At 45.1% G+C, this 23102-nt stretch overlaps 2 protein-coding genes across 3 annotated transcripts in view; both read left to right on the top strand.

The window, feature by feature from the left end:
• IGBP1 (immunoglobulin binding protein 1) overlaps positions 1-7418 on the top strand; it is a 29250-nt gene extending 21832 nt beyond the window's left edge. Inside the window, exon 6 of one of the 2 annotated variants that reach the window (XM_045072758.1) lies at positions 6987-7418. In XM_045072758.1, coding sequence (XP_044928693.1) covers positions 6987-7135 — 149 coding nt within the window. In that variant the 3' untranslated portion in view covers positions 7136-7418. Of the gene's footprint in view, positions 1-6983 lie in introns of both variants that reach the window. The other variant, XM_004777185.3, reaches the window with a different exon arrangement.
• A 1609-nt stretch (positions 7419-9027) lies between these two features.
• Positions 9028-23102, top strand: part of DGAT2L6 (diacylglycerol O-acyltransferase 2 like 6) — a 28822-nt gene continuing 14747 nt past the window's right edge. Inside the window, exons 1-2 of the mRNA XM_004777186.2 lie at positions 9028-9390; positions 17099-17980. Of these exons, the coding sequence (XP_004777243.1) occupies positions 17896-17980 (85 nt within the window). The 5' untranslated portion in view covers positions 9028-9390; positions 17099-17895. The remainder of the gene's footprint in view (positions 9391-17098; positions 17981-23102) is intronic.

Raw genomic sequence — 23102 nt, 5'->3', positions numbered from 1 at the left:
TAAAAGGAGCAATTTATCTGGAAGACTAACAGTGAAAAACATGTTCATGGCTAATAAGCTTTTTTAAATTATATGAATTAAAAATTGACAGACTGAAATGATGAAACAGACAAATCCACAGTCATAGTTGGAGAGTGTCATACTTCTCTTTCACTAATTGAAAGAATTACTAGACAAAAGATCAGGAAGGACATAGATGATCTGGACAACACTAGCAGCCACCTTAACCTGTTCCACATGTATAGAACAATATATCCGACAACCACAAAATACACCTCTCTCCAATGCTCATGGCACATTCACCAAAAGTGGCGCTATTCTGGACCATCAAAACAGTCTCTATAAGTTTCAGAGATTGAAATCACACTGACACAGAGATTGAAATCACACTATGTTCTCTGACCACAGTGGAATTAGCAATCAGTAACAACATACCTAGGAAGTCTTCAAAATATTTAATTTAAGCAGCATACTTCTAAACAACTCATGGGGCAAAAAAGAAATCACAAAAATGATGAGAAAATCTTTCTGACTGATTGACAATGGAAATACATTACAGTTTGTGGCATGCGATTAAAGCCATGCTGACAGGGAAATGTGTAATTTTCAGTACTTGTGTTAGGAAAAAAGAGAAACGGTAAGTTGATTACCTAAGCTTCTAGCTGAAGAAGTTGGAGAAAACAAGAAGAGCAGCATTATTTGTAATACCCCAAGCTGGATGCTACTCAAATGCCCAGACTTAGTAGAATTGATAAAGAAATCTGGGTGTGTTCACATAATAAAATACTATTTAGCAATAAGCTTAAACTCCCTCTAGTTCTTGAGCAATCAGTGGCAAATACAGCAGAATTTTGCAGATGTGATTGTGAGTGAGAAAAGCCGGACACAAGAATATAGACTGTGTGAGTCCATTCATATGAAGTGCACAAACAGCTGAAACTTGTATAGGCTGGTTAAAGGCCAGTATAGTGTTCACCCTTAGTGGGGGATCATGAATGGCGTTGGACCTGAGGGGGACCTCTGTGGAGTTAGTGCTTTGCATCTGATCTGAGTACTGATGACATAGATGTGTTCAGGTGTGGAACTTCACTGAGCCACACTACAGTTGTGTATATATGTCTACATGTATATTTCAGTAATAACACAAAAAGAAACTCATGGGCAGCATGAGTTTTTTTTAAAGATTTTATTTATTTATTTGAGAGAGAGAGAAAACACAAGCAGGGGGAGGGGCAGAGGGAGAGGGACCAGCAGACGCCCTGCTGAGCAGGGAGCACAATGTGGGGTTTGATCCCCAGACTCCAAGATTGGAACCTGAGCTGAAGGCAGATATTTAACTGACTTGAGCTATCCAGGTGCCCTTCATGGGCAGCATTTTCAACAAAGTAGGTGACAACGTATCCCCATGAACTTCAAAATAAAAACAGATAAAGGCAGGTCCCTCATAACCACAAGATCAACAAGTGATTGGTATCCGGTGTAGGAGAAAGCAGAAAGCATTGACAGACCCACCTGAGAGACCTGAGAGCAGAATTCCAAAACAGCAAACAGGCATTCCCTCCACAGTGTGGCACTCCAGCATAAGGACAGCAGTTGAAACAGGAGGGGTTTTACCCTCCAGTAAACACTGGGTGAGTACAAGGGACTTGTGGTCAGAGTCAAAAAGGACGGAGCAAGTCCAGTCTGTAATGAACTCTTAAAAAGGACCCACCAGATCTTGCTTCCAGGAACAGGGTCCCACACTTGAGGAGAAACTGCTGAGGATGGAATGGACGTTGAATAGAATAGGGACCATAAAGAAGGAGGAAAGGTAAGGATCAGGTAAAAGCGGGCAAGAGGACCAGAGCCAAGAACTCCAGTGAAGCGAGTCATCACATTTCTTTAACAGGCATAGAAACAGCAGAAGGGGAGCCTCTGTGAAGTCAGAAGAGCCGCCCCGAACCATACTTTCTAAAAGTTCCAGAGAACTTATTACACGTAAGAATGAACAACAGATGGTGCTACTGGTTGCACAGCTCTGAAAATACTAAAACCACTGAACTGTACACTCGAAATGGGTGAATTTTATGGTACATGAAATATGTCTCAATAAGGCTGTGAACACAATTATCAAGGTTGTATCCCACACAAAATTATTATAAAAGGGGAGGGGAGAATCAAAAGCATTCCAGAAAGACACACTCAAAAAACAACAAATCAAAAATACATACTGTTTTTAAAAATTGAACAAAGTTAATGTGTTCACTGCTATAAATATACACTGTTAAAAATTAGTTGGCAGGCATTAAGACTAAGACAGGGACGAAGAAGAGTATAAAGCAGGATTCATAAAACACAGTAAAGTGGTGGCAATGTGGGAGAAAGAAGAATCATATCAGAAGTAAAAGCCAAACCAGAAGAAAACAAGAATGGGTAAACATTACAGAAAATGCCTGGCTAAGGTAAACGGGAAAATGTTTTAAATAAAAAAGGAGCAGAGATAAACACAAATGAAGAAAAAGTGGCAAGTATTAAAGATAGCAAAGAGGATTTGACTTTTGGGTGATGGGATTATCTACAGAAGAAAAGCAGGACCAAACCAAGATAAAAGAGTAAATGCTAAAAACAAATGTTAAGGAAACTTTCCTGGAACCTTAAAAAAAAAAAAAAAAAGGAAAAAAATACTTACTCTGATAAAGCACACCATGTACCTGAGACCAACCACAAGACACATTGTCATAAAATTACTAGACTTTAAAGAAGAAAAAATGCCTCAGACATTTCAGCAAAAACAGCAGTTGATTTATAAAGGAAAGAAAACTAGATCACCCTCCAACTTTTGTGCCACCAATGCTTTATGGCAGAAGAAAGCAGAGTAACATGTAGTTAAGATACCCAAGGTGGAGCATGTGAGCCAAGGACATGATCCCTGGTAAAACTGACCATTGAGTATAAAGGATGCAGACCTATATCAACCTAGAGGAGCTCAGGAAATACTGTTCCCATGATCCCCTCCTAAGGAATTTGCTAGAGAATGAGCTTTAGACAACCAAAATAATAAGGAAGATATCATCTAAGGGCTGGTGGTGGTCTACTAGTCACTTGTAGAACTAAGACTAAATGAAGGGGTTAAAAAGGAGAGAGCAGAGTGTAATGTTTATCTGCTCAGTGCTCAGGTAATGTAGATACAGTAAAACAGTGTTTTTAAAAATGGACAATTGGGGAAAGCATGTGCAAGAAAAAAACTGTTCTCAGTATTCATATTGGTGGAAATGTTACTTTTATTCCAACACTGTGTGTAATGTGAGGTAAATGAGCAGTTAGGAGCTATTCTCATTCTATCCTCTGTCTCTGAGAAGTAAGACTTTTCATGTGGACAAATACAGATGAAAAAAAATGTAAGTTAGAAATAAAACAAACCTGTAGTGCTGAATAGGAACTCATGAGAAATTGTATTGAAAAGTACACACACACACACACACAGCTTTCAGTCTTGAAATACCATTCCCACTACAAGAAACCAGGATGTCTTAGAGAAATAGCTAGTTCTAAGTCTGGGGCAGGAAATAGACGTGATGAGCTGGAAACATCTTGTTAAAAAGACAGGGAAGACATTTTCGAAGGTAACTAGGGTCATAGCAGTAGGACTCAGAAGTCAATTTGAAAATGTTTCCACTGGCCAGAGACAGTTTGGCTTCAAAAAGGGTTAATTGTCAGTAGCAAGGAGCACTTTCAGAGCCCACATCTGGGCTCTCTAGTTTAAAAAAAAAAAAAAGAAGAAGAAGAAAGAAAGAAAGAAAAAACCAGGGCCCCTTAAGGAAATGGCTGCTTCTAGGCTGGGGCAGAGAATATACAAGATGAGCCCAAAGCATCTTTCAGTACTTGAAAACAGAGAAGCACTAAAAACCAAAACTAAAACAAACACCCTAAGTCTGTTAATGGGATACAGGCTAGCTGAAAGAGCTCTTGCTGGCCCAAACTGGAAGAATTTGAGCAGGAAAATAGCAGTATCGGATTACAATACAAAAACTCAGGGGAGCCTGGGTGGCTGAATCTTAAGTGTCTGCCTTTGGCTCAGGTCATGATCCCAGGATCCTGGGATGGAGCCCCATGTCAGGCTCCCTGCTAGGCAGGAAGCCTGCTTCTCCCTCTTCCTCTTCCTCTTCTTGTGTTCCCTTTCTCACTATGTCTCTCTCTGTCAAACAATTAATTAAAATCTTAAAAAAAATTTTAAGTCAGATAAATCTCCATGGGTCTGTACTGAAAGAAATAAATGATCAAAAATAAATGGAGAAGAGACAAAGCTCGCCTACAGAAACATTCTAAATTATTTGTGTATATATTCCCGTTCTAAGGACGTGCAGCATAATTCCTCACCCCTTAAGCGTGGGCTGTTTAGTGACTTGCTTCCAAAGACAACAGTGTGGGAGGAGGGGGGAAGAGTTAACTTCACAGCTGCGAACCTTAACAAACACTGCCCTAGTCCAATGATCTAGGTTAACATCAGCAGTGAGAAATGATGTTGATGGTGTGTTGCCTTGATTTGATGTGATGAGAAGGGCACTCCAGCCTCTATGATACTCTCTTCCAAAGCCCATAACCCCAGGTCTGAGAAAAACATCAAGCAGCCCTAAATTGAGGAACATTCTGCAGAATACCTGGTGAGTACTCATCCAGACTGCCCAGGTCCTCAAAAATAAGGAATGTCCGAGAAATTGTCCCAGACAAGAGGAGACTAAAGAGACCAAGGACTGGAGTGCCCCACTCTGGATGGGAGCCTGGAACCAAAAAGGACATTGGGTAAAACTTGAGCGAAAAAGTAGTCTAAGATGCTAATAATAGGAAAAGCCGGGTATAGCTAGGAACTCCACACTAACTTCTCAATTTTTCTATAAATTTAAAACTATTCTAAAATTTAAAAGTTATTTTAAACGTATTTTTTTTTTGGAAATCACTGTAGTTGGTTAAAACCCATCAAACCCATAAGTCCTAATTATATTTAAAAAACAAAAGCTCTTCAGTTTCAGAGGATAAGGAACCCACTGATTACCTTTCAAGTGGTAAATAAAGTGAAAGAATCAAGATCTTGTCTCCCCCCCCCCCACCCCCGAGTAACTACATAGTAGCAGATGAGGGGAAGCCGCTCTTTGGAAAAGCATTCTAGTTAATAAAAAAAGAAATGTGAAAATTAGGAGTATGGACATTTTGAAACCCCAGAAAATCAGTGAATCCTGGCATCAAGCATCAGCAGCCGCTGACATCACAACACACGAGACACAGATGCTACGCACCACCTGATGAGGGAATGAGGCCCCCGCGAGAGTCATGCGGAAGGGACTGACCCTGAGTCAGATCAGGCCTCTGTATCCACTTGCCAGGCTGCAGAAATACAGAAGACCCCTTTGGACTGCAGCATGACTGTGCAGTCACAAGATCCAGATTTGGGGAAACTACCGTCAAATGCTCCAGCTTCTTCAATAAAATAACTTGCAAGGAAAGAAAGGGATAGGGTTGGAGCCTGTAGATTAAGAAGATATCAAAATATTTGTAAATGAGCAAGACTAACCTTAAAAACATCCTGATCAGTTAAAGATGTCAGATGCAAAGACCATATATTGTTTGATTCCATTAATACTCCTGTTAATCTCTAGAATAGGCATGTGTATAAGAAATAGAAGGTAGCCTGCTGGCAGCCAGGGGCTAAGGGGAGGCAAGGAATGGGAATCAACTGTACGGAGCACAAGGGAGCTTTTGGGGGTCCTGGAAATTGTTTTTCATTGGTTATGGTTTCACAAGTCTGTACTAAAAAATTCTTGAGTTAAAAAAGGTACAAACGGACATTGCTGGCATCTAGGGACACACACTTGGGTCATAAAGCTGTAGTAAACTTCAGCAGGAAGTTACTACTATAAAAGTTGGCGCAGGGGTGCCTGGGTGGCTCAGTGGGTTAAAGCCTTTGCCTTCAGCTCCTCAGGTCATGGTCCCAGGGTCCTGGGATCGAGCGCCATGTTGGGCTCTCTGCTCGGCAGGGAGCCTGCTTCCCCCTCTCTCTCTGCCTGCCTCTCTGCCTGCTCGTGATCTCTGTCAAATAAATAAATAAAATCTTTTTTTAAAAAAACTTTAAAAAATTATATTCTGTATATTTTTGTGTGGTTTCCAGTATCTTTTATTTTACAATAAGAATTGTTTTTGTTTGTTTGCTTGTTTGTTTTGGAACACAAAGCTTGTAAGCTGTGGGAAGGGATCAGATCCCCATGTGTTTGATTTTTTATCATAGTAATGAGACTCTTTCTCATGGGCAAACTCAGGGTAGCCAGGAAATGCTCCTTTATGTCACAAAGGGAAAACACACTTAATGCAAATGAGGGGGGTGGCAGTTGGTTTAATTTCTTTTGGGGTGTATGCTGCACAGCAAGTGCCATTTGGACTTTAGACCCTGTTCCAAACAAGTGTCAAAGAGCACAGATACTCTTTTCCAGTAGGTTCAGCTGCCTGGTGATTTACAGTTTGACACACACAAATACACACATGCTCAGAAAATACAGCTGTAATAAAGGAACTGGATGGAGGAGGAAAGTCACCCTCAGTCCCTCCTTCCTGACATACCACAAATCGTTAAATCATTGAATATTTTTTACTTGAGTCTTTGGTTTGCTGGGGTTCTGTTGGGCCATTGGTGTGTTTTGTTGTGTGTGTATGTTGGGGGCAGGATGGGGGCAGCGCTATTTGGCCTTTTTGGCAAGAGATCGTTCCCAAAATAGAATTCATTCTGCGAATTCAACTTTTTAGGTTTTGGTCTTCTTGTGAAGATCACTCAGAGCATCGTTTCTCAGCTATTATTTAACAGGTCATATATTAAATAATCTAAGTATTCTTCATGACTCCACTGGCCCCGGGGTAGGCAGGCAGCTGCCTTCCTTGTTCTCATTTTATGCTGCTGCGTGCCGAGGCCCCTGACGTTCCCTCAGTTTCTCACCCCTGCTTTCTTGTTTTTTCCACTGCAGCAGAGCTCAAAAGAAGTATTCAGCAACAGGAAGATCAGGAACAAAAGGAGGAGGATGAGGAGGATGAACAAGCTCTCCACAGAGCTCGGGAGTGGGATGACTGGAAGGACACCCATCCTAGGGGCTATGGCAACCGACAGAACATGGGTTAGCCCTCCCACAACAAGACCAAGACGGGACTCCAGGGGTCACATCTTCCCCTCCCCAGGCTCCTGCTTCAGCTGTGTACAACAAAGGCAAAATAAAGTGTCAAACATTAAGTGTGTATCTGTACCCTACGTGATGAGCCAGCAATCTTGTTTTAGCATTCTCCTCCTCATCATGGTGTATTCAGTTTCTGAAGTGGAAAGAAAAAGGTACTACGAAGTGGCTCTGTATAATCAATAGCTGTATGAATTCCATTAAAAATAGTAATAATAAAAGTCCCCTATGTTACATGAGCCTGTGCAGAAATTTGGGTATCAGGTGCTTTTTTTGGGGGGGGTGGGCAGCTGTGGGGCCCCCCCCACGGAGCTTATGGAGAGAGCCTGAGCATCTCCCTTTGGTGTAGGCAGTGAATTTTCCAGCATCAGAGCTGCCCAGAGGAGCCGGCGCTTGCTTCCTCCTTCCTGCCCTAGGAATGAGTACAAGGACCCAACACTCTGCTTTACAACGGGTGTGAAAGCCAGAACTTCCCCTGCCACACAGCACTGTTTTCAGGAATTTGAGCCATAAATGAACCACAACATGAATGGAGGTCCTCTCTAACTAGAGGGCCTCAGCCAGGAGAAAGGAGAGAAACTGATAACATTGTCCTTGTGTGTGCAGCAGGGGCTGGGACCTTGACTCTCACTGAACAATTGGCCATAACCCTTAGGGTGAAGAGCAGCTCTGGCTGTAGCCCAGCTCCCAGGTGGGCTGTCAGAGGACCATCCTGGCCCTGCTTGCCTGTACTGTGCCTATACCCAGCACAGTCTGCAGTGGGAGATGGGCCATGGTGGTCATTTTGCTGGTTGATAAGGGGCTTGCAGCCACGCCTGTAACTGGGTGTGGAGAGAGGAGGATGGCACAGTGGACATGGAAGAGTGCCTGCTTCCTGTGGTACAAGTCCTCAGCTCTTGGGTTGATATGCTAAAGAAGCATCCATGTGTTGAAATGTGATCTGTGTAGAAAACGTGCTTTTTTGTTCCATGAGGCTTAGGCACATTTAGGTTTTGGTTATTTTATGATTTTAAGAGAGCGTGCAAGCAGTGGGGAGGGGCAGCGGAAGAGGGACAAGCAGACTCCCTGTTGCAGGGCTTGATCCCAGGACCCCAAGATATGACCTGAGCCGAAGGCAGATGCCCATCCTGCTGAGCCACCCAGGCGCCCCTTAGATTCTAAGAGGAAGATGACTCAGTCTTCCTATTCTAGCCTCTGCAGTCTAGCTTAGGTTTGAACAGGAGACTCAAGTCCCTCTTGTTAAGGGGGTGGTAGAGTGGAGGGCTGTCAGGTGATGAGTAAGAGGAGGTGGAGTTTAGTGAGAGAGGGCAGAAGACCACCAGTCCTCTATTCGTACACTGTTTAATAAGGGACTCCCCTCACCCTCAAAACATAAAGTTCCTGAAACTGCTAGAGCACAGATGAAGTTCCCTCAAGGATTTGGGAAGCAAACGTTCATTTTTAGCTCTCTTCCAATTACTGTCAGGTTTCCTGTAGGGATGGCCTATTTCCTGCCCTTGATACTCCATCCTGAGTTCATTCTCAAAATGGGCCAGGTTGGGGTTGCCCCCTTGGTCCAAATCTATTTACAGATGGGCCTTCCAGAAGATCCAGCTCCATAAAGCCCCCTCACACATTCTGATACCTAAGAGGTAACCCGGAGGAGGTGGGTTTGAATCCTGGCTTCTACAAATTGCAAGCTGTGTGACTTTGGGTGATAGGATTTCTTGGACCTGCTCCTCGAGGAAAGGCAAAGAAAGGGACAGGTGCAGGGCACCCAACGCAATGACCCTGCGAAAACAGGTAGCACCGTCTCCACTTCACAGAAGAGAAAACAGGCCCCAGGAAGCTGATTTCCTCAAATTCACACTAGTAAGCTGGGCTTCGGTCCATTTTCCATTCTCTTCCCTGCGTGCTCTTGTGTGTGTCAAAGCTGCTGAAGAGGGAGGGAGCAGCTTTAAAACTCCCAAACCGAACCACCACTTATACATCATCGGGCTCTAGAAATTCCTTCTTGGCTGACTCACCACAGAAAAGGTTATGCCAGCTCCCCCGCCATTTCCCCCCTCGGCTGGGGGATAGGAAGACAGAGGCGGTGAGCAAGCCCATCTTCCTCCATTTTCCTCCAAGGCACAGTCAGCCTGAAAAAAGAACCACCTTCTCTACTCCCACCGTGGCTGGGTCTCTCTGGGTCCTAGAGAGAGCTGGGTTTGGCAGACTCCCGGAGGTGAGTGCCCCACATCATAATATTGCTTCTTAGTCTACCGAACACTTTTCTTCACAAATGCTGCTTATTTCATCCTAACCACCTGTCACACTGGAGATGAGATCTTATCACTTTACGTAGAAGGAAACGGGCTCAGGGAGGGGGGAAAAGTGGCTCAGCCACACAGTTTGTAAGCCAAAGGGTCAAACCCATCAGTGTCGCCAAAATGTTTGCCCTCAATAGCGCTCCCGTGGAGGCCACATCGAGTCTCAAAAGGTGAATGCTGAGCACTGTCTTTTCAGGTTCGATCTGCAGCGATCTGTCCCTTCCACTCCTGTTCCTCCCGAGGTCCTTGTGAGAAAGACAGGGCAGGGGACTCAATGAGCCGATCTCAAGCCCAAGAGGTTGGTGTCAGAGTCCTGAGCCCGGCTCCGGAGCAGAGTGACCCCAGGCCAACCTGGTCACCCAGGTCACTCCTCTTCTTTCAAACAACCCGCACAGGGGGAGACTTTTGGAACTAAATCCACCTCTCTGTATGCACCCCGCCCCAGCTCCACAGTCTTTGCCTGCTTCCTCCGAACCTCCAGCTTCCCTCTCACACAAAAGACACACAGCCGCCCATCTCTGTGGGATGCTTTAGGGCAAGATGGTATTTGTTCCCATTGTTCTTCGAGCCCAAACAGCTCCCCCATGCGCCTGACGCCTGCGGACGCCTGTGCATCATTTCCTCACTGTTTTTTTTTTTTTTTTTTAGATTTTATTTATTTATTTGTCAGAGAGAGTGAGCACAGGCAGACAGAGAGGCAGGCAGAGGCAGAGGGAGAAGCAGGCTCCCCGCTGAGCAAGGAGCCCCACGTGGGACTCCAGGACGCTGGGATCATGACCTGGGCTGAAGGCAGTCTCTTAACCAACTGAGCCACCCAGGCGTCCCCTCACTGTTTGTTTTTAACGCATTCGCGGCTTAACCTGGCACAGCTCACTCATATGCCAAGACCAGGAGATGTGGGTTCTAATCCTATCTCTGTTGTTCCCTTTGCCCCTTCCTGACGCAGGCAGCCTCTGCCCTACTTACCTCACAGGCCTAAGGGAGGCGCAGATGAAATCAAATGTGTGAACAGGCTTTGTACGGTTATAAAACATGGCACAAGAGTGAGCAATAAGAACCCCAGGGTGCTGGTAAGGGAGGTGGGGACAGAGGAGGGGAAGTGTTTTGTTTTGTTTTGTTTTGTTTTGTTTTGTTTTGTTTAAATCCAGCATTTCACAATTGTCTTTTAACCCCTGCCTCTCTAATGCTTTCTCAATCTATTGTCCATATATCACCACCGGCAAGAAGGTTTGTGAAATGCTTTTCTTTATGTGCCGAAATGGCCAGCAAAGGGGGAGAATGCTTATGCGCAGTGGAAACGGAGAACGGGTTTTCACAGTTATCTGCTCACAGGGAGCCTTTTGCCAAATGTACGTGATAGGATGGTGAGCAAAGTCTTAGATTTCAGCTCCTTGTCCCAACCGGCAACAAATCCCTTGAAGAGAGTCCAACTCCACAATCCCTGAGGCTAACCTGTTCCTATGTGGCATCGCGAATAGAAATAATGGCGGCTATGCTATGTACTAGAAGATGTACATTCTTTCTAATACTCACAGCTACAGCCCAAAGAAGACATCATGAACACCCCGATTTAGAAATGAGGAAATTGAGGCTCAAAGAAGTGATTTCCCAAAGATTACTCAGCCTTCAGTGGTACATCTAGGCCTGGGTTCCAGGTCAATGGGACTCCAAAGGCTCTCCAGTCCCCCGAAACTCCAAAGGCCCTCCAGTCCACCGAAACGCCTCCCTGGGAAGCACAAAGCAAGCACAAAGCATGGGGGACCTAGGAAGGTGGGCAGCAACACCTTGGTGGCATGCTGCTCTGGGAATAACCTCCCCCCCCTTCTCTTAAGTTGTTGTTGTTGTTGTTTTAACAAAGTATTTCTCTTTTTAAAGATTTTATTTATTTATTTATTTATTTGACACACACACACACACAGAGAGAGAGAGAGAGAGAAAGCACAAGTAGGCAGAGGGGCAGAGAAGCAGGCTCTCCGCTATGCAGGGAGCCTGACACGGGACTCGATCACAGGACCCTGGGATTCTGACCTGTACCGAAGATAGACACTTAACCCGCTGAGCCACGCAGGTGCACCATCAACCCCTCTCTAAGTTTTGGGCAACAATTCCATCAGTTTTGCCCAACAGGCCCTCCTGGGGCACATCAAAGACCTACTCTCTAGGGGGGAACCCCCACTCAGAAACCTCCCCTTCCCAAGGCCCCCACATTCCTCAACCTGCACATGGCAACACTTCTGCTCCCAATGCTAGGCCCACCTGCTGTCCCCTTCCAGTCCTAGCTGATCATTAATCTGGTTTTTTTTCCTTTTTTCAATTTAAAGATTTATTTGAGAGGGGGCGAGAGGCAGAAGGAGAGGGAGAGAGTATCTCCAGCGGGCTCCAGGTTCAGCATGGAGGCCAACACGGGGCTTGATCTCAGGACCCCAAGATCATGACCTGAGACGATATCAAGAGTTGGACACTTCACTGACTGAGGCACCCAGGCGCCCCAGATCTTTAATCTTCTAAACCTCTACCCCAGCCTCTTGCTTGGAGACCCCTACATATTTTTAAGCCAGTCGAAGCCCCCGTCAAAGTCCAAGACCTTCCTAGACAACTAAAACCAGACCCAGACCTTGAACGCAGGAGGTTTGGAGGCCAAGTGCTGAGAGGAATGTTTTCTGCCTGGGCTCTGAACCCTTTGCACACTCAGCAGCCGATGCCACCTCCGCTATCTGGGTACCCTTGGCCCTTGCTCAGAGACATTGAGAGATTTTCAGAATAACCTCTCACCAGCTTTATGTAACCTGTCTTCTTTTACCTGTCCGCCTCCTCCCTGGGTGAGCTCCACCCACCTCCCCGCTTCCCCAAAGGCTAGTGCGGGTCCTTGACCTTTCTGCTCAGCTCCCAGACCTAGATCCTACCATCCACTACACAGCTCCTCTTGGGGAACGAACATAACTCAAATTCAACAGCCTTGAAATGAACTCATCGCACTCCCCATCCCTCTTATTCCCTCAGAGCTGCTTAGGTCCCCAGAGACCGCTTAGTGCTTATCCAGAGAAGCTCCACATTGTTTCTGGCTCTTTCCTCCTGACAAAGCAAACATTCAGTGTTTGTGGAATGAATTACTGAGTGAATGAGGCCCATCTTGAATCACGCTCCTTCATCAAGCAGATTCACAACAATCCAGCCTCTCTCTTTTCATATTCAAACAGCTTTACATAAAAGACAGAATCTCTTCACCTTAAAGCAGCAATCAATTCTCTCTCAGGCATCCTTTCATCCTGTCACTGAAGAGACCACATTTTTACCAAGGGCATTCAATGGAGAGGTCTGCTTTTACAGCGTAGCATATCTTATACTATAGAGTCTACCTTACAATAATTTTAATGCCATTTTTAAAAGATTTCATGTATTTATTTTAGAGAGAGTGAGCGGTGGGGTGGGGTGGGAGTACGGGTGGGGGTGAGGAGGGGCCAAGAGGGAGAGAATCTCCCATCAGCGGGGCACTAAGCGCAGGGCCTGAGGGCTGGATCCCAGAATCCAGAAGACCATAACCCGGGCCGCAGCCAAAACCAAGAGTCGGATGCTCACTTACCCAACTGCGCCACCCAAGCACCCCTAATTTTAATGACTTTGAATGGCGGCAGATTTTTCTATACTGTTGCTATATAAGAGCTTACTTCTCTCCAGATTGTGAGCATTCGTATCGGTTCCAGGTTTTCCCTGTTTGTTCCTGTATGCATTTAACAAAGCAAATTACCTTATTTTCTGTGTGCACATGAAAGATCCCTAGAAGGAGAAAATTGTGGGGGTGCTTAGAGGCCTGGAGTGGGAAGGAGAGTTTTCACTGAATTCCTTACAGTCCGTTTTGAATTTTAAATCACATGAATATACTGACTGTTCAAAATAAATATACCAAAAGCTTACCAAGCCTTGCAGTAGAAAAGGAGTGTAGGGGCGTCTGGGTGGCTCAGTTGGTTAAGTGTCTGTCTTCTGGTCATGATCTCAGGGTCCCAGAACCGAACCCCGCGTGGGGCTCCCTGCTCAGTGGGGTGTCATTTGGCTTCTCCTTCTTGCTTTCTCTCTCACCTTCAAATAAATAAAATATTTTTAAAAAAGAAAGAAAAGAAAAGAAAGAAACTGGGTGCTGAGGTGGTGTCTACCATTCCGAACTCACTCCTGATATGTGCCCTCCCCAAAGTAGGCATCATGTACCTTAGGAACCGAGAGGGGAGAGCTGGGTAGAGAGATCGAGAGTAGAAGTTAGGCAGGCCTGTCAGAGATAACCGGGGGCCAAGGCCCAGTAGAGGAAGGGGCACTTACTATTAGGGGAAGGAAGCTGTGTCTACTGGGGTATAAAGTAATGGGAAACGGGACTCTGAAGGAAGGCAGAAACCAGTGTAGAAAGGGCTCTGGAAGCCAAGCTCTGGGGTTCGAACTCGTTCCCAGGAACCACAGTAGACTTCAGAGGGTTTGAAACAGGGCAGATGCAAAGAGTTGTGTTTGACGGCAATCAGCTAGCAGCAGCGTGGAGACCAGAAAGGAAGGGAGATGTGCGTGGAACAGCTTGGTGAAGTCTAGGAGACAGTGGCAGTCACCTGAAGGGGGGGACCAACCATCCCCGTTTTAGCACTGAATAGCCCACGTCCTATCAAGCAGCTCCTGGGGGTCAGACACTGACTGCCCAGGGGGCTTGACGAACACTACCACTAATCCTTGCAGTGAGTAAATAGGATTAGTCCCCTTTTCCAGATGAGGAAACTGAAACTCACAGAAGTATCTTGTCCAAGGTCACGAAGCTACTAGCCACCCACTCTGTCTTCTTTGTAATTCTCTGATGGCCCCGATCCCTGTGTTGATGCTGTGTGCACTTCTTTCTCTCTCCGCCTGCACCCCACCCCATCACAGACACACACAGACACACACACACACACACACACACACACACACAGTTGTCAACCTTTAGAACAATACCAGGCTTATAGCAGGACATCAATAAAAAATGTGGTGACTGAAGGACGATGTATATACCTTCTGTGTTATCTCATCTGGTGCCTGGCATTAAGTGAGTTCTCCATAAATACTTTCAAATGAACTGAAATTGCAATACCTAGCTCAATAAGAGTATGGTAGAAGGAGAAAGATCAGAAAGTGATGCGTGATGGCACAAACTCTGCTATCCAAACCTTTCTGGAAGCAAGTCTTTCTGAGGGCTAAGTGGGGGGCTTCAAGTCCAGGAAGAAGAATCCCAGGGCTGTGTCTGTCTCTGGGCTTCCCTTACTTCCACCCTCCCTTCTGGGTTTCCCGGTCCCCTCGATCTTCTTTGCCTTCTGTTTTTCTCCTTTCCTTTGTTCTTCTGTTGCCCCTTAAAAACTCCTTAGCTTGCCGGCCTATCCCAGCTCCCCACTTGTTTTGGTGGGATAAACTAGTGGCAGTCTTTCCTGGAAATCCCATTGTGCCATTTGTGCCTGGTCCATCTCCCCTCACCGCGGCATCCCCCTTCCAGAAAGCCCTCCCTGATCTCCTTGGGCTGGTGGGGGCTCCTCTCTTCTGTGCACCTCACAGGACCTCACAGGTATAAGTGATTACATCTACCTCACACCCTGGACTGTGAGTTTCTTGATGGCTAGAGTCCCATCAGCCTGACATGTTTTATGAAAGAAATTGGCAAACCTTTGTGCCTCTCGGCCACCTTTCTCTTGGTACCGCTTCCTCTAAGAAAGCTAGGCGTTTGCTGGTTGGCTGGAGAAATGGTAACTGGGAAATCCTGAGTGCTGCCTGTTCAGAGTTTGCCTGCTGACCTACTTCGCTTCTTCCTGCCTTTTCTACATTCTCTGGTGTCTCTATGACACTTGTCCACGTGGCTGCAGAAAAAGGCCAACTTGGAAGCATGCTCTCCGCTTTGGGGGGAAGAGGGTGGACAGTCAGGGGTTTGGCCCAGCCTTGCCTGTCCATCTTGCTTGAGGAACCAAGAGACCAGATCGCCTCCATTTGGTCCACAAGCATTTACTTCAGTATTTACTCTGTACCTGAGGCTCTGAGCTGGACATCAAGGAGACAGAAATGGAAACTGGTCTGTCCTTACCCTGCTACTGGTGCCTGTGTGACCTTGAGTCCTTTCTAGGCCTCTGCCATTTACCCATCTGAAAGTGAAGGAGGGTACAGAGCTGACCTATCAGGGGACTTGGAGCTCTCAACATTATGGATCTTGTCCATGCTGGAGACTCCAACCCTCCACATCTGTATTTCCCCCAAAAGACCCAGACCTGTCTCACCTTTCTCCCTCCTCTCATGAAAATGCTAAGCAGACGTGCTTCAATACATCTCACCTTGTATGTGGCCAAGTAGCCCCAATAAGCAGCTTGAGAATCCCAGGTAACTAGGGGAAGAAAAGCAAGAGGAAGTGGACAAATGGGGTGATACATTAGGTGGCCATCTGGGGTCACTGCGGAATGAAAGCACACCCCTGCTGCATACCAAGAAAAGTTCCCTAAGATTAATTCAGAAACATCTTAATATTTTTTGAGATTTTATTTATTTATTTGTCAGAAACAGAGAGAGTGAGCACAAGCAGTGGGACTGGCAGGCAGCGGGAAGAACAGGTTCTGTGCTGAGCAAGGAGCCCGATTCGGGGCTCCATCCCAGGACCTGGGATCATGACCTGAGCCAAAGGCAGACCCAGAACCAACTGAGCCACCCAGGTGTCCCAACTCTGAAACATCTTATTAGTCAGTCTAATCAGGGAACTCTGAACCACAGTGCGGTTTAGGGAGGAAGACAGAACTCTGCTAATCTCCCTGGAAAAGGCTAAGGAATCAATATCTCCTTGCACTTGCAGGATACTTGATACCACTTTTGTATTTGATTTTCCTGGCAACATGTTTGATTACATTCAAAAGATTTTTTTGAGCCCTTCTGTATTCAAGGCCTTAATGCTGAGAATACTGACCTTTTACTTTAAGACACTTATCACACATTCAAACGCATAGACATTTCTTTTTTTTTTTTAAGATTTTATTTATTTGACAGAGAGAAAGAGTGAGAGAGAGAGAGCGCGCGCAAGAGAGGGAACACAAGCAGGGGGATTGGTAGAGGGAGAGAGAGAAGCAGGCTTTCTGCTGAGCAGGGAGCCCAATGCAGGGCTCGATCCGGGGATTCCAGGATCATGACCTGAGCTGAAGGCAGATGCTTAATGACGGAGCCACCCAGGCACCCTGTGAATAGGCATTTCTGTGATTTTCTTTTGCTTCATGTCTGTCTCCTCCACTGGACTATAAGTTCAATAAAGGCAGAAATCCTGTCCATTTTCTTCCCCGCCAAATCTTCAGCACCTATAGCAGTGCCTGGCAAACAGTAGTCACTCAATAGGTAGTTACAGAAAAAAAAATAAATAAATACAGAGGGCTGGGGCCTGGGGACAGTCTTTAATTTTGTAAAGGCGGTGTGTAGAAGCAAGACTCTTAGCCTCAAACATAGTAGATGGTCAATAGACATTAATGGAACTAAACAAATCGTAACAGGAAACACACAGTGCCTACTGTATGCCAGGAACTATGCTAAGCACTTTACATTCATTTGATCATCTAATCCTTGTAAAAGCCATGTGAAATAGGTACTATTATTATCCCTGTTTTACAGATGGGGAAACAGAGGCACAGAAGTTCACCAACTTGTAAGCAGCAGAGCTGAGATCTGAACCCCGGCTATCCGGCTGTCCAATCCATGCCCCTCACCACTACACTGCCTTCCAACAATGAATGCTCGAACTGAGATCTAGAGAGATGGAACAGTTTGTGAAGATGTCATGGGAATAACATGCTGGAGGCAGGCCGGAAGCCAGGTCTGCTCTCTATGTAATGCTTCTCCCAGTCTATCATAGGGTATCGGGCTGCTGATACAGAGCCCTTGGGAAGAGAGGCACCAGGCCAGATCTGAGAAGTCTAGATATCCGTGCAGAAAAAGGCCCAGCTTGGCCATGTAGGTCTCCGCAGAAGATGGGAGGAGCCAAAAAACGGAAACAAGTATCATCACCAGTCCTCCTTTCTAAAATAGGGAAGTAGGTCGCTTTTCGGGGGTCCTCTTCAAGGTCTAAACCATTTTCTCTTCCTTCACTCATTTATCAGGGACTCCCACACACACAGCCAGAAGCACCCCAAGGTCATATCTGCCTCATTGCAATGGAGCACACATGAAGAAATGCTATATATTAGAGGGATATTAGAAAGATTAGATGGGGTGATCTGAAACCTGGTGTGTGTAGGAAGTTTGGGGTGGAGCCAGGGCTAAACAACAGGGAAGACTAGAGTAAAGGTTAAGTCAGGCCTAAAATCTTCAACAGCTGAAGGGATATAGTGGTAAGAGACTAGAGCAAAGCACCTACAGAGGTTCTGGCTTTCTGTTTGGGCTTCTTGCCACAACTGAAGAGCACCACTGCTATGGCCTTCCTCTCCAGACTAGACCTTCAGGAATGCCTCCAAACCCTGTCTGTTTTGCAGTGGCTCCCAGTCTACGTGTTTTTAGGTGAGTGAATCCCAGGGGCAGGAGAGCATATGAGAACAGGCCAAGAAAGAACCCAGGAACACCCCTCTCCCCCAGCAATAAGGAAGGTTCCAAAGAGATTATTTGGTTGGTCCCCGCCCTCTGGGAAAGACTGCACCTCCCCACCCAGAGAGAGGGCTCCTGCTAAGTTCATGAAATTTCTCTTTCCAACAGAGGGGCACGAAGGCCACGAGTGAGGCTACTGTTGTTCTTGTTCAAAGATCACAGCGGCCTTCTCGGGACTGCCCCCCCCTTTTAAATTTCAAGTCTTTATTTAAATTCCAGCGAGGTAGCTCATAGTGTAATATCAGTTTCAGGAGTAGAATTGAGTAATCCGTCACTTACTTAAGACACCCAGTGCTCACCCCAACCAGTGCTCTTCATAATACCCATCCCCCATTTAACCCAGCCCCCTGCCGACCCCTCTGAACTAGCTGGAAAGAGTCATATTCAGGGATGGGAGCAGAGGTGGTAGCAGCTTGCAGAGCTGTTGTTACTAGGTAGGCAGAAGGTGACTTTCCAGTATAAAACTATGGTGACAGAATTCTGGAAAGTCTTGGAGCTGCCTGAGTGACTCATAGGACAAAATTTTAATAAAGCACCTGTTGTGCCGTGGACTCAAAGCATGGCAATTATCAGTGCCTGGCAAATGGGTTGAGAGCTCTCAGCTTTTCCCAGCCAGAAACTAGGACCTCGTGGGCAGTCAATTACAAGGACCAAGCTTGGACACTGGATGGGGGAAAATGTCATCCTGAAGGCAGCCAGTGCCAATCTATGGGAGGCTATCCAATCCCTTAGAGCAGATGGTCTTAACCAAAGGCCTACAGACCTAGAACCTGAGGTTGGGAGGGAGGGGGAGATTTTGAATTTGGATAGAAAAAAATTACTTTTATTTTCACTGACCTCAAGCTGAAATAATGAATGTAAGCAACAAAACATCATCAGTACCAGTGAATTTTTCAGTGATAGACATCACAGGTTTGCTTATCACATGCCAGCTGCTGCAAGGATCTTGAAATTTCTTCTATGCTCATTACTACCTCAAAATTCCAGTAGTTATTGGAACCATCATTAGGTCTGGTTATTTAAGGCATGAACCAAGAAGCCCAGGTTACTAGATCACATTTTTTATAATGTTTTGAGAATTGCATCATAATATGATGCATTTCCTTTGTAAGTCTGTGTATTTTATTTTGGGCATTTAAGGTATTATTCGGAGAAGGGGTTCCTGGGCTTCCCCAGACTGCCAACGGGGTCCATGACCCCCAAAAGATGATGACTTATTGAGCCTTATTTTAACCAAATCATGCTGAGCTCTTGGTCCGTCAATGGCCCACCTCTAGATGTATTAAGGAAAAAAAGCGGTATTTCTGTAAACTTCCTTCTTGGTCTTTCATATTTTCTCTTTGTCTCGCTTTGCATTTATCTTAACTTCTTCCAACAGACCCCTTTGACAAGTTCCAGCTCCCAGTTAGGGAAGTGAGAGTCGCTGGAATGTTCTAAAATGCTTGGTATCGTGGTGACAGTCACCATTTCAAGTCCGGATCTCAGAAAGAACACGCAAAGATGGGGATTAGAGAGCAAAGGAAAGAGGCCCAGAGAGGAAGAACTGTGTAAGCTGATCCCTTTAGGGGTAGGGTCTGTCCCACCCCAGAGAGACTGTGTGGCATTCAAACCCAAGTGCTCACGCTGGTCTGGCTCTTCTGGGGAGCTCTCTTCAATAAAATGTTTTCATTTTTCGACCACAGAATGATTTGTTTTGAAATATTTTTTTTCTCTCTTCCTCTCCCCATCTCAAAGGACACTGTCTCTAGACAGGGATGAGGATAGAGGGCATATCCAACACTGAATATGTAAGGTCCCATGTGAGCCTCCTAATATTAGCTTCTAACATTAGAATGTTAGCCTCCTAATAATGCCCACCCCCATCTTCCTAGCCTCCAGTCATCCTGGAAGAGCTGGAGGTGTGGAGTGGGAATGTTAGTGACCAATGATGGCACCTACGCATCTTCCGGGGAAAAAACTCATAACAGATGTAAATGTTTTGTTTCTCCTGAATTTTCAAAAGTTTTTAAAAATTGCAGTGAAATACACACGACATCCAATCAGCCATTTTAACTATTTTTTAAGTGTCCATTTTAGTTTTTTTTAAAGATTTTATTTATTTATTTGACACAGAGAGAGATCATAAGTAGGCAGAGAAGCAGGCAGAGAGAGGGGGGGAAGCAGGCTCCCTGCTGAGCAGAGAGCCCAATGCCAGAACCCTGAGACCATGCCCTGAGCTGAACGCAGAGGCTTAACACTCTGAGCCACCCAGGCACCCCTAAGTGTCCATTTTAGCAGCATTAAATATATTCAGTGTTGTGCAACCATCGCCAACCTCCATCCACCTCCAGACCTCTTTTCATCTTGTAAAACTGAAGCTCTGTACCCAGTAAACAAGAACTCACCGTTTGCCCTTCCCCCAGCCCCTGGCAACCACCACTCTACTTTCCATCTCTGAATTTGAGTCGCACTCAAATGGGTGAGTGGGCACTTCATGTAAGTGGAATTATGAACTCTTTGTCCTTCTGAGACTGGCTTGTTTCACTTACCATGTCTTCAAGTTCCACCTGTGTTATATCATGTGACAGGATTTCCTTCCTTGTTAAGCCTGAATAACATTCCATTGTGTGACTATTGTAAGTAATCGTTCTATAAACATGGGTGTTCAAATGTATCTTTGAGATCCTGTTTTCAATTCTGTTGGATATATTCCTAGAAGTGCAATTGTTGGATCATATGGATATTCCATTTTACTTTTTTTTAAGATTTTATTTATTTATTTGACATAGAGAACGAGAACACAAGCAGGTGGACTGGGAGAAGGAGAAGCAGGTCTCCCTCAGAGCTGGGAGCCCAATGCGGGGCTCAATCCCAGAACCTCTGGATCATGATCTGAGCCAAAGGCAGATGTTTAATGAGTAAGCCACCCAGGCACCCATATTTTACATTTTTCTGAGGAACTGCTATACTGTTTTCCATAGCAGCTGCACTGTTTTACATTCCCACTGATAGTGTGCAAGGGATCAAATTTCTCCACATTCTCTCCAACATTTCTTTATTTTCTGTTTTTTGAATGTGATGCCATCTCACTGTGATTTTGATTTGTATTTTCCTAATGATTAGTAGTGTTGAGCATCTTTTCGTATGCTTATTGGCTTGTTGGCCATTTGTCTCAGCTTCTTTTAAATCGATCATCATTCCATTTATCTTCCTCTACTGGTTTAGATGTTATACATCCTGCTTCTATTATTTTAGCAATTATGCTAGAAGTTACAACATGAATCCCGGGTCTTGGAGTTTACCAAGGTAGCTGTAGCATTTAACAGTGTGAGATATTAAAGATATTAAGATATTCACATCTGTTCAATAGTTACAGAGCAAATACTGATTATAAGACAGCAACTGTCCTTGTCAAGACTACAATGAGTCAAGTACCAACTCTTTACTATCTAGGAACAAAGGTAAAGCAATCATTAATTACACCATTGTACACAGTTTACACATCATAAGTCACACATAAGACACACACACAAGTCACTATGATAGAAGACAGACTAGCAAAGTGAAAGAAGGAGTCACAGTGAAGTGATATTAGGGTTTCAAGGGAAAAAATATCACACCAACTTGAGGAGATTGGGAAGGTAGAAAAGAGAATCAGTGAAACATGGTGAACAGGATGTGGATTCTGGAATTTGTCTAACTTGGACTACAATTCCCTTTGTGACTTCCAACGAGTTCTGTGACCCACTCTAAGGCTCAGTATCCCCATCCTCTCAGCTTGGTCTTCAGTAGTTGCTCCATACAGAAAAGTGTCCCTCCCTCCTTTCCTACCCTCTCTCCCTTTTCTCCCTCCCTTCTTAATTTCCTCCATTCTTCTCTTTCTCACCCACTTTCCTTCATTCCTCTCTCTCAGAGCTTTTTCCTCAGTGCATCTTCTTCCCAAATGATGTTCAGAATCATGGCTGATTACTGAGCATCACTGAAAGTAATGGGAGACAAAATAGGGAAAAAGAGGAGAAAAAAATGCAGAGGGACAAGAAGGAGGGGAAACATGAGAAGAGAGGAATGGAAAGACAGTTTGGGAATGATGTGAAATAGTAAGACTCATGAGCCTTAGAATTGGGCCATGGCCCTGACAGACTCCTTCCGCTCCCCAGCCCCCCTACCCCTGTGGAGGGCCAGCTTCCATTAGAGGATGGCTCTCCATCTGTCTTTTCTTTTCTGGGCTTGTATCACCATCTACCTAAACTGTTGCTGTATCTTCTTTCCTGGCCCTCCACCTTCTACTCTCCATCCTCTCAAACCTATTCCACTATTTCTGAAATAAACAACATTATGACTGTGCTTTAAAAAAAGAAAGAAAGAAAGAAAAAAAGAAAAAAAATCTGGCAGTAGCACGGGAAATGGACCAGAAGGGAAGACACCAGCAGGCAAAAAGAGCAGACTAAAGACTGTACTCCAGACCAGAGGAGATCGAGCCTTCAACCATAGCAGTGGCAATGGAGATAGAAGTAGGAGAATGAATGGGAGAGAGATTTTTTGAAAAGGGAAGGAAGTCAAAGAGAGCTCCAAAATATTGCAACAAGGCCATTTATTTTGAGGGCTAAAAGATGAATAGGAACTATCCAGGGAAGAGCTGAGGAAGATTCTTTCAGGTGAAAGGGGATGGCATGCACAGAAGCCCACACTCTCCCTGTGCTGGGCAGGGAGAACAGAATGAGTTGGAGGAGAGACAGAACAGTATGGTGGAGTGCCTAAAACAAGGGAGGTGGCCAGAGGCTTCACCACAGAGGGCCTTCAAAATCAAGATTACAAGAGCTTAAGAGCCTTCACCTTAAGAGTCATCAGAAGCCACATTCAATGCTGAATTATTAAATTACCATTTACTCCCACACATTCTTATATTTACAGTCAATTTAGACCCAATGAGTAATTTCAAAGCTAAAGAAATGCCTCCTTAATGACCCAGTCATGTTCCTGGTTAAATGCTGTACAGAGATAGAGTCAGATTTGCATTTAGCATCACACACACACACACACACACACACACACACATACC

The sequence above is a fragment of the Mustela putorius genome, unplaced genomic scaffold (assembly GCF_011764305.1).
Source record: "Mustela putorius furo isolate JIRA1106 unplaced genomic scaffold, ASM1176430v1.1 tig00004053_pilon_pilon_pilon, whole genome shotgun sequence".
NCBI lineage: Eukaryota > Metazoa > Chordata > Mammalia > Carnivora > Mustelidae > Mustela > Mustela putorius.
The sequence above is the reverse complement of the archived record's forward strand: the minus strand, read 5'-3'. Positions and strand labels throughout refer to the sequence as shown.